Source organism: Austrofundulus limnaeus, unplaced genomic scaffold (assembly GCF_001266775.1).
Source record: "Austrofundulus limnaeus strain Quisiro unplaced genomic scaffold, Austrofundulus_limnaeus-1.0 Scaffold32, whole genome shotgun sequence".
NCBI classification, from domain to species: Eukaryota; Metazoa; Chordata; class Actinopteri; order Cyprinodontiformes; family Rivulidae; genus Austrofundulus; species Austrofundulus limnaeus.
The window spans coordinates 1,430,639-1,442,825 of record NW_013952434.1 but is presented as its reverse complement, the minus strand read 5'-3'; the positions used below and the strand labels follow the sequence as shown (position 1 = coordinate 1,442,825).

Genomic DNA, 12,187 nt, shown 5'->3' with positions numbered 1-12,187 from the left:
TGTTTTATTTCGACCATGTCTTGTCCTCTCCTTGAAAAGTGAAGCAAGGGAATGGGGAGCAGCAGCCTTTGTGTGCGCACGCGCCCTCAGTTTTACCCAGAAGAGTAGAAGTTACTTCATATATTCATGTTTATGTGCTGTCCAGAAAAAGCACTTAAATATTATTAGTAAAATAATATTAGCATTTACTTTTTTTGTACAGTAATATTGACATATAATGCGTATTGTTTATTTTGTAAATTCTAGTAGTTTAGAGATTTTGATTTTTTTTTGTAAAATTTAAAAGAACAATTAAATCAATGTWACTACACCCAAAAATCCATTTTTTCAGTGTGCCAAGAATAGCTGTTATAATCAAACTTACATGGATCAATTAAATATCAACTGAATAAACTAATCTTGGGTTTTTCTACATTCTGCTTCTCCTCATTCAACAGAGATGCACAATGGAGGCTTGGTGTAGGAAAATCCAAATAAAGGCACAGATTTACAGAATTAGTGTGTGTTTTCTCATCAATTTCAAGACAGGAAGTCAAGCAGCAGAACTCCATATGAACGTGTAATATTTCATCTATCAGTCTACAGCAGAGCTATACAGGTGAATGGTAAATGAATTTTGGCACGGTGAATGGCAAAAGTTTATTTTTTTGTGACAAGTGTGAATGAGAAGCAGGCAGGTGGAAAAATGAGTCTACAGGGGGCAGAGATCACAAAGGTGCAGGACTTCAACTACTAAGGGTCAATGGGCCAGGAAAATGAGGAGTCGCATAAAGAGGTGAAGAAGTGAGTCCAGGCAGGACGGAGAAAAACGTAGGCAGCAAAGGTCAAAGGTTTACAAGAGACTAGTGAGAGCAGCTATGCTGTGTGGTTYRGAGACAGAACTGGAAGTGTCAGAGCTGAAGATGTTGAGGTTCTCTATGGGAGAGACAAGAATGGATAAGATCATTGATTTTGTAGCTTTTAGTCATGTCACTGCCTTGACAACGTTTTAAAGCTTTTGGTTTGAATCTAGCTTCCTCGTCTCAGACTTTGCACTTTGGGTTTGTTCAAATGTGCCACTCAGGACACGTTATAGGATGCTTTAATGAAAACATTTTATTGTCTTCTACAAGCTATATCTATGATTATGATAAGTGTGCAGAACAGATCGTTCACTTTGTTTTACTTGGAGTTTGTCAGATGATGTCAATCAGTCTTCAGTCTTTGAGTGTCAAAGTGCGCGCACGCACACACACACACACACACACACACACACACACCGATCTCAATTGAACATCTGCTTGGTATAGGCTGTATTCAGCGCCCCAATATGAGTCGTCTATCAAAACACATTTACAACATCTCCAATCSTTCTCAAAACATCACGTTTCAAATTCTTTTATAATCTTTTAAAAACAGTAACTAATACTCCTACTCAATGTTGTGCAACTAAAATATTGTGCAGTGTTTGTTCTACACACAACAGATCTGGAATACACAAAAACCTTTTAGGACAAAAGTTGACAAATCAACAACAAAAAGAATGAAAAATAGGAAGAGACAGTGAGGCGTTTAGGGAGGAGGAAGTCAATTAGACGGTGCACTACAGTAAATAAGAGATGATATTCCAAGTAACGGGAAGGTGGAGAGAGCAAMGGAAAAAGGCATTTAGACATAAAATAATACAAATGAAGCAGAATTTACAGAAGGTGCTGAGGTGTACAGATAAAAACAAACTAAAGTAGGAAGATCAAGAAGCCAATGTGCTATCATGAGCAGGTTAGAAAACCCACACAAAGTGCCAAGTATCCTCCTCACGTACTTTTATGGTGCCTTTTTTATGCTTTCTGCTCTACTCTACCTTTTTTTYCTCTCTCTCCTTGGTCATCAATAAAAACACATTTGTGTGCTGACTAAAAATGCAAACAAAAAAAACAAAAAGCTATTTTCTGGCAGTACTCAAACCATTAATAATGAATAAAAGGTGAAAGACTGAAAGTGTCAGTAGTTTTTGGGAGGAGGCCAGAGGGTSGGCTGGTGAATTAGTGGATTTTATGTCACATGGTCAAAAAATGTAGGGAAGCAGACTGCTTCCATGATCCCACAGAAAAGTCTGAGTTGTCTGAAACTGAGGTCAGAAAACAACTACAAGAAAAGGAGTATTTCATCAACAAAGCATTAATGCTAAATCGGTTTATTTTTTAATTATACACACAGTATAATACAGTGTGCGTAAAGTGATGATGCTTTTAACAGAAAAGAAGAGACAAATTACCATCAAACTGTCAGTGTGAGAGTATTAAACTGTGTGTCCTGACAGTTGTCTTAAAGAAAATCCTTTTGTTTCAGATTTAAATCATTTAATTGGGGTCTATATAAAGCGGAACCGCAAGGTTTTGGYCTGAATTCCTCCTTATTGTAACTCCACAAGCCCCTCTTTCACCCTGTTTCTGAGGTGTGTCTCAGATCAACTCGTTTTGAGGCTGTCTCTTTAAATCCAAACGAGACGTTTTACACCCCACACTTCTCCAGCTTCTATGGTGTTCATTCTAGTTTTAGAGATGGGTTTACGACTATATAGCAGCGCAGAGACTGTTTTTTTTTGTCAACAACAGAAGACTTGTCCATCCAGCCTTACAGGTTGGAGCCAAAGTCTGACCCAGAGTCAGAGGAGAATTAGTTGGTAAATCCAGATCTTAGTTGGCAGTTCTGCCACAGATACTGTGATTTATAGTTCAGAAAACCTCATCAGAAAATAAAGAAAACTGAACAAGTTAAAAAAAAAATATGGCACAAACAGAATATAAAGATATCTATGCAGCACTGGGAGAGACTACATTCAAACTTCCTGCACTCCTAGAGACTCCAAGTACACAATAAAATGTATTTAATGGCTTAAATAAAAAAAATTGCCTTATATGTCCCCTTTAAAAAGTCAAAGTAAAGTAGTTGCTGTATATTGAAAATGGAAGGTTTCCTTTAGATATTTGAGAACAGCTGTTTTCAGGTTTTGACTGAAGTGTTTAGTTAAGCATCAATGCATTATTAAATGTTATTACTTATTCCAATATGGAGCATAGTACAATACAATATTGTACACTTCTAAAGTCCCACTGTTGTAAAATAAAAAGCACAACAGTAGAAAACAGTACAGCTACTATTACAGAAAATTTGCACATAAATGTGTAAATGTGAACTTGAAAGCAACAATCAGTTTCCTTTTTTTTTTGATGGCCTCCCTTCTCCCCTTATAGCCATCCTCTCCACACCATTATTATGAATTTTTTTAAGTGAAGAGAAAATACAGTAGAGACAGAGAAAAAAACAGAGAGAGAGAAGTAATTAGAAAGATAGAAAGACTGAAATAGTGATTAGAAGTATGTTAAATATACACCAACAAAACAGGACCGCACACCCAACATCTGTCCGCTCACCTGAAAAATAAATGGATAAATACATGGAGGGCTTATATAAAAATATACACATACCCATACATATATAAAGATATAAATACATACATGCCTACATTCATAAATATTGTCCTTATTTACACATAGACATATATACACACTCAGTGACCTGTCAGAACCCCCGGATCAGAGCACCTGTTTGTGAGCAGTTGTGAACATGCGTGTACATACAAGATTTCTCCAATGGAATATTTAATAGTGACTGTGGAGGACCGAGACCCAACCCCCAAGACACGAGGCAGACATAGGGAAGACCAGAGCCCAAGGGCCCGAGAGGAATCCCGAGCGCAGAGCCCCAAGGGGCACCCACACGGGAAGATCCGCCCACCCACCCCCCAGATCAGACCATAGGGGAGAACTGGGAGAGTCCCCCCAGCGACCACACGCACAGCCCCCGGGGCCAGCAGCGACAAACTCATGGGCCCCACCGGCACCCGCCATAACAAAGCAGATACAGGAAAGGGCACAGAGGTCCRGGCCCCCAGGGCGCACCCCCTCCAGGCCAAAGCCCAACAGGCCCAGAGGCCCCGAGCCCCAACAGGCAGTCACCAGGCCAGGCCGGCACACACCCCAGCGCCCAGCCCCAGACCCCGGGAACCCCCAGCACGCTGGCGGCCAGCCGCACACCCCACCGGGGTGACTCAGCTTCCTTGAGTCAAAAAGACATCTGTACTGATGCTCCAGAGTTGGACGAGAACAAAATGTGTAAAAGTTGCAGACAGTGTTGCCAGATCTCATGAAAGAAGCAAGGTCTTAAAAAAACAACAACAACCATCCCAACACAACCTCTACAGCCTCACATAGAGGTCAGTTAATTTCTAACATCAGTTCATTTATTTATCGATTTATGTAAATGTACGGCGGATAGAGACACAGCAAACAGGAGTAAGCCTGAAACTTCCCATCTGAACCCCAAAACAAAACCCACAACAATAAATATTTGAATTTACAAAAAAAAAAAAAAAACACAAGCCAATTATAAATGCTGGCTTTGCAAATGTGGAGGTCGATCATGACAAAAATGGTTTTACAATTAGGTCGGTTAAAGTGTGACACAGTTATATTTAGTTACATGTTGCTTTTTTATTGAGGTATGTTCTACTTAAATCACATTATTTTATTTTTGCTGATAAAATATTCATGAAGTTCACCTGCAATAAATGGCTGAGCAGGTGCTGCCGATTTAAGTCCAAGGACTTTTAACCAGAAGAGTATGTTGTGCTGGTTCTCTCAGATGCCTTTGAGTTTTTAGACTAATGGTTTTTGCGAGCTAAAATGTTTTTACCTAGGCTCTTATAATATGTTGTGAACCAGTGGGTGGATTTGGATGAAGATAATCATTAGATGCAGTTGATCTACAACTAGTGAACTTTATCACAGCTAGTCAACCTTAGCTAACCCAAAACTTTCTACAACGCTGTCAACTTCAGAAATATCGAGCTAAAATTTGATGTGGTGGCAACTGAAAGTCATTCCTGACATGTGCTCTGAGCACAGAATGGACAAAATCACACAAATYATATGTCATGCCTTAATGTAGAAAAATAGTTTAAAACTCTGGCATTACTTTTTGACTTTAAATTATTTTAATTTTATTTTTTCATATTTGTCTGCTTACAGTAGTTATGCAACAAACTTACTTGTTTAGGATAAGTGTTRTGATGCACAATCGTTACAATTTTTTACATTGTCGTATTAAATCTTGACTCAAATATGACTGAATTAAAATCAAAYTAATAAAAAAACAGAAAATGTTTATATTTTCAGTGACTCGGAGTGTAAAACATAATAATAAAACTGTCTTAATAAGCTCCTTAACGAGGACAAAAGGGTGTGCGGGACACATGGTGTCTCTTTTGTTTAATCAGAATTAAAGGAGACTTTTGTCCAATATAATAATGCAGCACCTTTATTAAAAGGAACTATCCTTTAATAAAATATCTTCATTCTGCTCGTACTGATGAAACTGAGAAAGATCAAATGTAAAACCTTCACAATATAATTCCATACCATATCCTCTTTCAGGAGATATCAAAAATACATGAGCGGTATATTTTCACCTTCCACCAAAACCAATCAATCACTCTGACCGGCCAGCGCTCCGTCTTGCCTCATTTTCCTGTCTACCCTCATGTACTTTGACTGTATATTCAGGCAGAAGTCCAGAGGAATGTTGCACTAGGCCAGACACTACAACAGTGCACACAGCCAAGGCCAAGATCAAGACACAACATGTGTTTTGGATTTCARCAGGCGCTAGATTTAGTTGGCTCCATGTAGCACTGCTCACAGACCAGTAGCCTAATTTCACATTGGAGTTCCACAGCCTTACAAGACTCCCTTCTTCCTGCTGCAATAAATTACWGTGTCCGAAACAGATGGCCTCCTGTGGTGGTCTATATGTGGAGCTGCCAATGGTGGAAAAAAAAAAAGTGGGAGGTCAGAGGTGAGGGGAAACATAATGACTGATTCTTTCAAATGTTGTTGGTCATCTGCCAAACTCGTAAATCAAGTTCACACAATTTTTTTAATCTACTGAAGTAAACACACCCACMGTTAGAGATGACAGAGCCACCAGAAGAGATCATTCAATAAACGGTTTAAACCTTCCTCCCATGCCGTGAACGTCAGCATCAAATGACACGTCGGAAGTCAGCTGTGAGCTGYAGAACCACCTGCAGATGATGTCGGTTTCTTTAAAAACCTACCAGCCTAATTTATTTCCAGAACAGACAAGATTGCTATAAATGTTCTGGGGACTATGATTRAACATGCTAAAAATTGCTTCTAATATCAGTTTATTTTTTAATATAAATAGGAGACTGGATGACCGTCGTGGCCTTTATTAAAACACAAACAAACCACAACGTTAGTTTTGAAGCAAATTTGACAACAAAAACACAAAAATGAATGCTTAGATGTCTATACGCAAATTTATGTTTGATACAAAACATGATGTTGGGTTTTATTTTGAAATCACAGACGGCTATCAGGAGTCACTGCCAATATAAATGGACTTAAAAAGGAAAAACGGGTTAATTAGACACAGCTGTACATAATGATGCAACACCAAACTGAAGCATTAGTTGTGTTGAATACACATCTATCAATGTTGTTATTTTGAAGTTGTTTATCAGATGATTTTTTTGGGGGGGTGATTATGTTACAAAATTTTATCATCAAAGTAATAGTATGAAAATATATTGCATCCCTGCAGCTCTAATAAATATAATCAATAAAAAGCTCAACCAAGAAGGAAGTTTGCATACGGTTTATAAGATTAGGAAATCATATAAGACAAAATAAGATTTATTCTTCTTCTGCTACCTTTCATTTTATTTTGATTAGTATATATACATATATATATATATATATATATATATATATATATATATTGTTTTGGGGTTTTTTTATTATTGTATATAGTATATTTTAATGAAATGAATATATATTTTTAATTGAATAGAATTGAATTGAACTGAATTATTGGCTAAGCATGCTCAATGCAGTGGTGGCATTGTTCTAACATACAACCCTGTATTTTAGGCTGTCCTTGTCTAAATAATTGAAACTAAACTACAAAATAAAACATACAAAATTTTAAAAATATACCAGTCTTTCAGCACTCTGAGGGTTGTCTGATGAAGATGACTTCCACCTATCAAACCAAATTTTAAATGGTAAATGGACTGAACTTATAGAGCGCTTTATCAAGTCCCTCAGGACTCCAAAACACTTTACACTTACAGACATTCACACACTGATGATGGTAAGCTACACTGTAGCCACAGCTGCCCTGGGGCACACTGAGAGAGGCGAGGCTGCCATGCACCAATGCCACCAGACCCTCTGACCACCATCAGTAGGCAAGCAGGTGAAATGTCTTGCCCAAGGACACAACGAMYGAGACGGCTGGAATGGGGGATYGAACCGGTGACCTTCCGGTTCCAGRACGACTCCCCTAACCACTCCKCCACAGCCGCAAATTTYAGCTTAATCTCTGTAAAACTCACTAAAAATGTGTTTGCTCAGGTTGACTAGCTGTGCCATTAAGCAGTTTTAGATGTAGTAATACTTTCAGAGGGTTTCATTGAAATCAGTCCACTGGTTCATGAGATATTTTGCTAACAGACAAAATAGTACAGTCACATAACTGCCTGACTTACATGGAGCAGATTGTTAATAAAATTCAAGCACTCCTGACACTGCAGGCCACCGTGTCACAGGTTTAACCTGTTTAAACAAGTCTCTCGAGTTTACTGCAGATGAATCAAAGAGATCCAAGGGGCTTTTGGGGACCATAACAACTGAAGAGGGGTCTTAACATTTCAGATAGTCTGAGCGCCATTTGAACCACACAATACGCAGAGTAACCAACGTGCAGMGTAATTATCTGAAGGATGTTTTGTAGAGAACTTTTCTGGGAACTTGATTGTGATTTTTTTAATGTTTATGTCCTTTTTCCTCCTTATTTCTAGGAAGGCAAGATGACTAGAAGAAGGGGAAGGAAGAGGATAAACTTTGTGCCAGTTCTGAATTAGAATACAGCTGTTTCACAGTTTGTGCAAGGATTTTTTTTTTTATCCACAGGGGAACGTCAGCGTGAACGTAGTGGGAATTATTTAAAACGCAATTCATTAAAGATATCCCATGACATTTGTCTAAAACAGAAATGTTCTTGTGGACACGTGGACTGAAGCAACAAGAGTTTTGGACTTCAATAGATATCAATGGAGGGGAAATACAGGAAAGCCTCTTTAACTATTTTTTTTATCCACTCAAACAAGCTCCAGCAAAGAGAGGCTCTTCGGAAGCAACACATCTGTTTCCAGGCTTCCCCTGTTACAACGTGTGGCTAATTAAAGGATCGAGGGAGGTTGACGCAGCTCCGCTACACAGCGGTACACGGTTTAATTTAATCACAACAGATCAACACAGCTTTAATTGAACTTCACTGTACAATGTGTTTTCCCTCACACACAGAGAGCGTGTAATTTATCAAAAGGAACAAAAAAACGCAGCGCTCACAGAGAGATGCGGTATCATGGGACCGGTGCATGCAGGTAGAAATATGTGTACTTGGTAGAGGGTAGAGTTTCTATTGTRTGGGATGAAGTTCAGTAAGTTCACAACATGAAACGGTCCCATCAGAAATAGGATATGGACACCTCAGAGTGCCTTCTTAACAGCCAAACAACAATCATGCAGGTGTTGATGTCCAACACCCAGTCAGGGAGAATGTCATGGTCTGAAAAGGCCACGGGTGTTAGTGGGAAAAAAACGAGACAAACAAAAACAAATAAACAAGAGTGGCAAAGATGCGTTCCCTCGTAAAGATTTAAAGAGATTGAAAGAGAAAGTGAGAGGACTGTTTTCTGTCCTCCTCGCACAAATGTTCTGGCGGTTGATGGTGAGAACACATGCAAGAGTTGCAGCCCATGCGGTGGGATTTCCCTCTGCAACAAACATAGGATGGCACTGGCAGGGGGGGGGGGGACAGCTGGACTCGTCTAAACAATGACACGGAAAGCACGGCCCGGTCCAAGGAGCTCCCACGCATGACGCTCTGTCCACCCTGTGCCAAACGCACACACAGCTGGAGGACAGCTGCTGTGCGGAACAGTCCCGGGGCTTCTTCACTTGAGACTGAAATATATTGAAACTCTTGAGTTAGAGGAAATATGCACTGATTGAACTTTAGCAACCTCGTCATTCACACCACATGTCTTTTTTTTWWWWAAAAAAGCTGCCATAAAATCATGTGTCCAGGTTTACTAAGTGGATTATAAGTTGTAGAAGTGAGCAGGCGCCCCTTCCAATGAGCTCACACTTTTACAGCGTTTACATGTTGTATATATTCTGGGGTATGGRTCCATGTGTCTACAATTTGCTCAGGTTTGAGATTTGTGACAGAGTTCAACCAGTCAAACTAACACCGTCCTAATAAATCTCTGTGTTTTGGAGTACAGAGGAAGTCTTAGAAGATAGAAAAACATTGCAACAAGCAAATCTAGTTGGCCTGTATCAGTTTATCACAATGTTGTAATCATCAAAAGTCAAATATGTCAGCACAGGAATAAGAAACAAAATGTCCACAAAAGGAAAAAAAAGACTTTAATTGAAACTTCGCCCCCCTGTTGATTTGAACAAATTAAATCTATTATCCAAAATCCTTCTGATGATTTAATAAAAGGAGACAGGAGGAAATTGAACAGCAGACCCCATGTTGAGATGATGTATGGCACATGATCCAGCTAATTGCCACATAAGCTCATCTTGTTTAATTAGAAATTCATTTAAAAAGTGAAATAGGGAGTCCAATAATGCATCTTTTTAAAGTTGTAATAAGAGGGATAAATGAAAAAAAGTTACTTTTCTGTTCATAAGAAGAAGAAGGAGACTTACATGAAAGCATGGTAGATGAAYGCCCATCCTCTCGGCCTCTCCAGCACGTTGTACAGGCAGTTCTGCAACTTTCTGAAGCGCTTGCTGGAGGCGGACGCGTTGGCCCGGGGTCCGGGGGGTCCGGGCAGCGGGGTGCCCAGCAGACCCGTGCGGTGAGACGGGTGCCCGCGCTCCGGGGTGGACGGCTCGCTCCTCTCCGTCTGGAYGGCGGTGAGAGCCACGAACTCCACCCGCTGGTGGTCGCTCGGAGCCGGGGGCACGAGCATTCTGATGCCGCCGTTGTTGGATGGACTTCCGAGCATTTTTTTTTTTTGTTGTTGTTTTTTCCTCCCACCCACACTTTAAAACTACATGTACGGTTTGACTTGTCTCTGCTTTATCTCTAACCAAGTCATGCTCTTTATCTTTGGATTCAAAGCGGACCAAAACTTGCCATCCCCGCTGTGTTCTTTTTTTTTTTCTTCCTTGGGAGCCTCGATTTTTTTTAAAGTTATCTATGAATCAAGTCACGGTCACAAAAATAAAAAGCGCAATAGTTGGATGAGTGCGTCGCGCTGAAACGTGACCCCCGGTGACCATTGCTGAAAGAGTCAGGTGGGAAAGGTGATCAGGGCGCAGAGAGGTGATTTACGCATCCAGGAAAAAACTGCAAAAGTAACGACTTCAGGGCTAAAAACTAACAAGTAACAAGACAAGGCTGCAGAACAACTGCAGTGCCACGGATCTGTGTTTCTTCTSAGCTGTTTCTGCTGTTCGGACTGAGGCTGCATCAGCTTCCTTGTGCGCTTCTCCGCTCCGGCGCTCCTCTCTGCTCCGCTCCAGCAGGCAGGCGGGGTGGAGCGCACAGCAGCAGCGGCAGCTGACAAACATCAGGATGATGTCAAGGACCGCAGACAACCACTTTTATAAAAACTCCATTAAAAAGAAAGAGGGGGAAAGAAAAGAAAAAAAAGAGAAGAAGAAGTCCGAATAAGCGCCAAAAAGATGTCTGCATTTGTTTTGGAAACAAAGATGGAAACCTGAAGAGGCGAGAACTCGCAGGGCGGGATGAGGAGCAGCCGGATGATGAGGAGAGAGAGAGACAGGAGGTGTTCTTGTTGGTGGAGCTTTCCAGGAAGAAAAGACAAAGTTTGGATTCAATATTGCAGATTTCATGTGAAATTATCCAGCCTCAAAAGAGCTGAAGAGCAAAAGCTCCATTTGTCTTCCTCTGAAATAAAAAACACTTGTGTTTATTGTGGGAGGAGGGTTTGAATCCATGGTTACAGTGGGACMGCAGAGACAGGTGCTGAGGGACACAGGGACAGTCCTCTTTGACCCACACAGCTTTCTAAAGCTGTGACTGTGACACACAGGCCTGTGGTTCTGGCACAGACATGAAGTTATGGATCACCTGCTTCAGGACCTCTGAAGAATGCTCGCTGAGGTGGTCCCCCAGCTCCTGTCGGCCAAATCACACAGCAACAATAGGCTGAGGTGATTCACAGCAGCTCTGCTGTAGTTTGATCCTGGTACAACAGACATGGAGGATGTAAGCTTTGTCCAGTGTAAGAATATTTCTTAAAAGATATGTAAACTTTTCTTGCAATTTTGGAAAATACATTGAAAACAATAAGGTTTGAGTGATGAACTTTGGTAAGACAAGTTCTAAATCTACGCATTTAAATAAAAAAAATTCTTCATTTATGAACTTTCAGATCCAGATATCAGTAAAATGTGAATACAAACTCTCAGAAATCTATATCCATACGAGAACTATTATTTCAGGTATCCAAAAAAATTTGAAATATCTCTATTGTTTTTACTTCCCTTCCAAAATATAAACAAAAAAGAATAATTTTACCAAATAAAAATATCATTAATATATAATAGCAATTTCAGACATCAAATAATGGTTTGGTATTCCTCAAACRAATGCATAGCTCCCATTGCCTTTTCTTGCCAGAGTTTTAAAACAAAATGATGTTATGTTGGTAACGCTTTCTTTTACGGTACCCTTATTACCATGTAATTACAAGGTAATAAAAATACAATTAAATGTAATTACTACCTAATTACCATGTAACTACGTGGTAATTATGGTACAAAAGAAAAACTACTGTTAGTAAAACTACCTTTCTTGGGTAACTACAATCAAATTACTATTCAATAGTAACTCAACACTATATTTATAACCAAAAGAATGCAACTAAATTTTGGAGTTAGTGTTTAATTGCAATAAAATTTAACTTTAAACTGTCCAAATTTCCTACTACTTATTTAGGTGTTACATAGTGAGTTGTAATACATTACCAGGTAAGTGCTACATTACTACAGACAATTAATTATATGGT

General features: G+C 39.6%; 1 protein-coding gene across 11 annotated transcripts in view; it reads right to left on the bottom strand.

Moving 5' to 3' along the window:
* Positions 1 to 10,162, bottom strand: part of kcnq4 (potassium voltage-gated channel subfamily Q member 4) — a gene marked incomplete at its 5' end in the record, with an annotated part of 58,913 nt that extends 48,751 nt beyond the window's left edge. For all 11 annotated transcript variants that reach the window (XM_014005762.1, XM_014005763.1, XM_014005765.1 and 8 more), the window contains 1 exon segment: positions 9,855 to 10,162. In XM_014005762.1, coding sequence (XP_013861216.1) covers positions 9,855 to 10,162 — 308 coding nt within the window.
* Between the last annotated feature and the right edge of the window lie 2,025 nt (positions 10,163 to 12,187).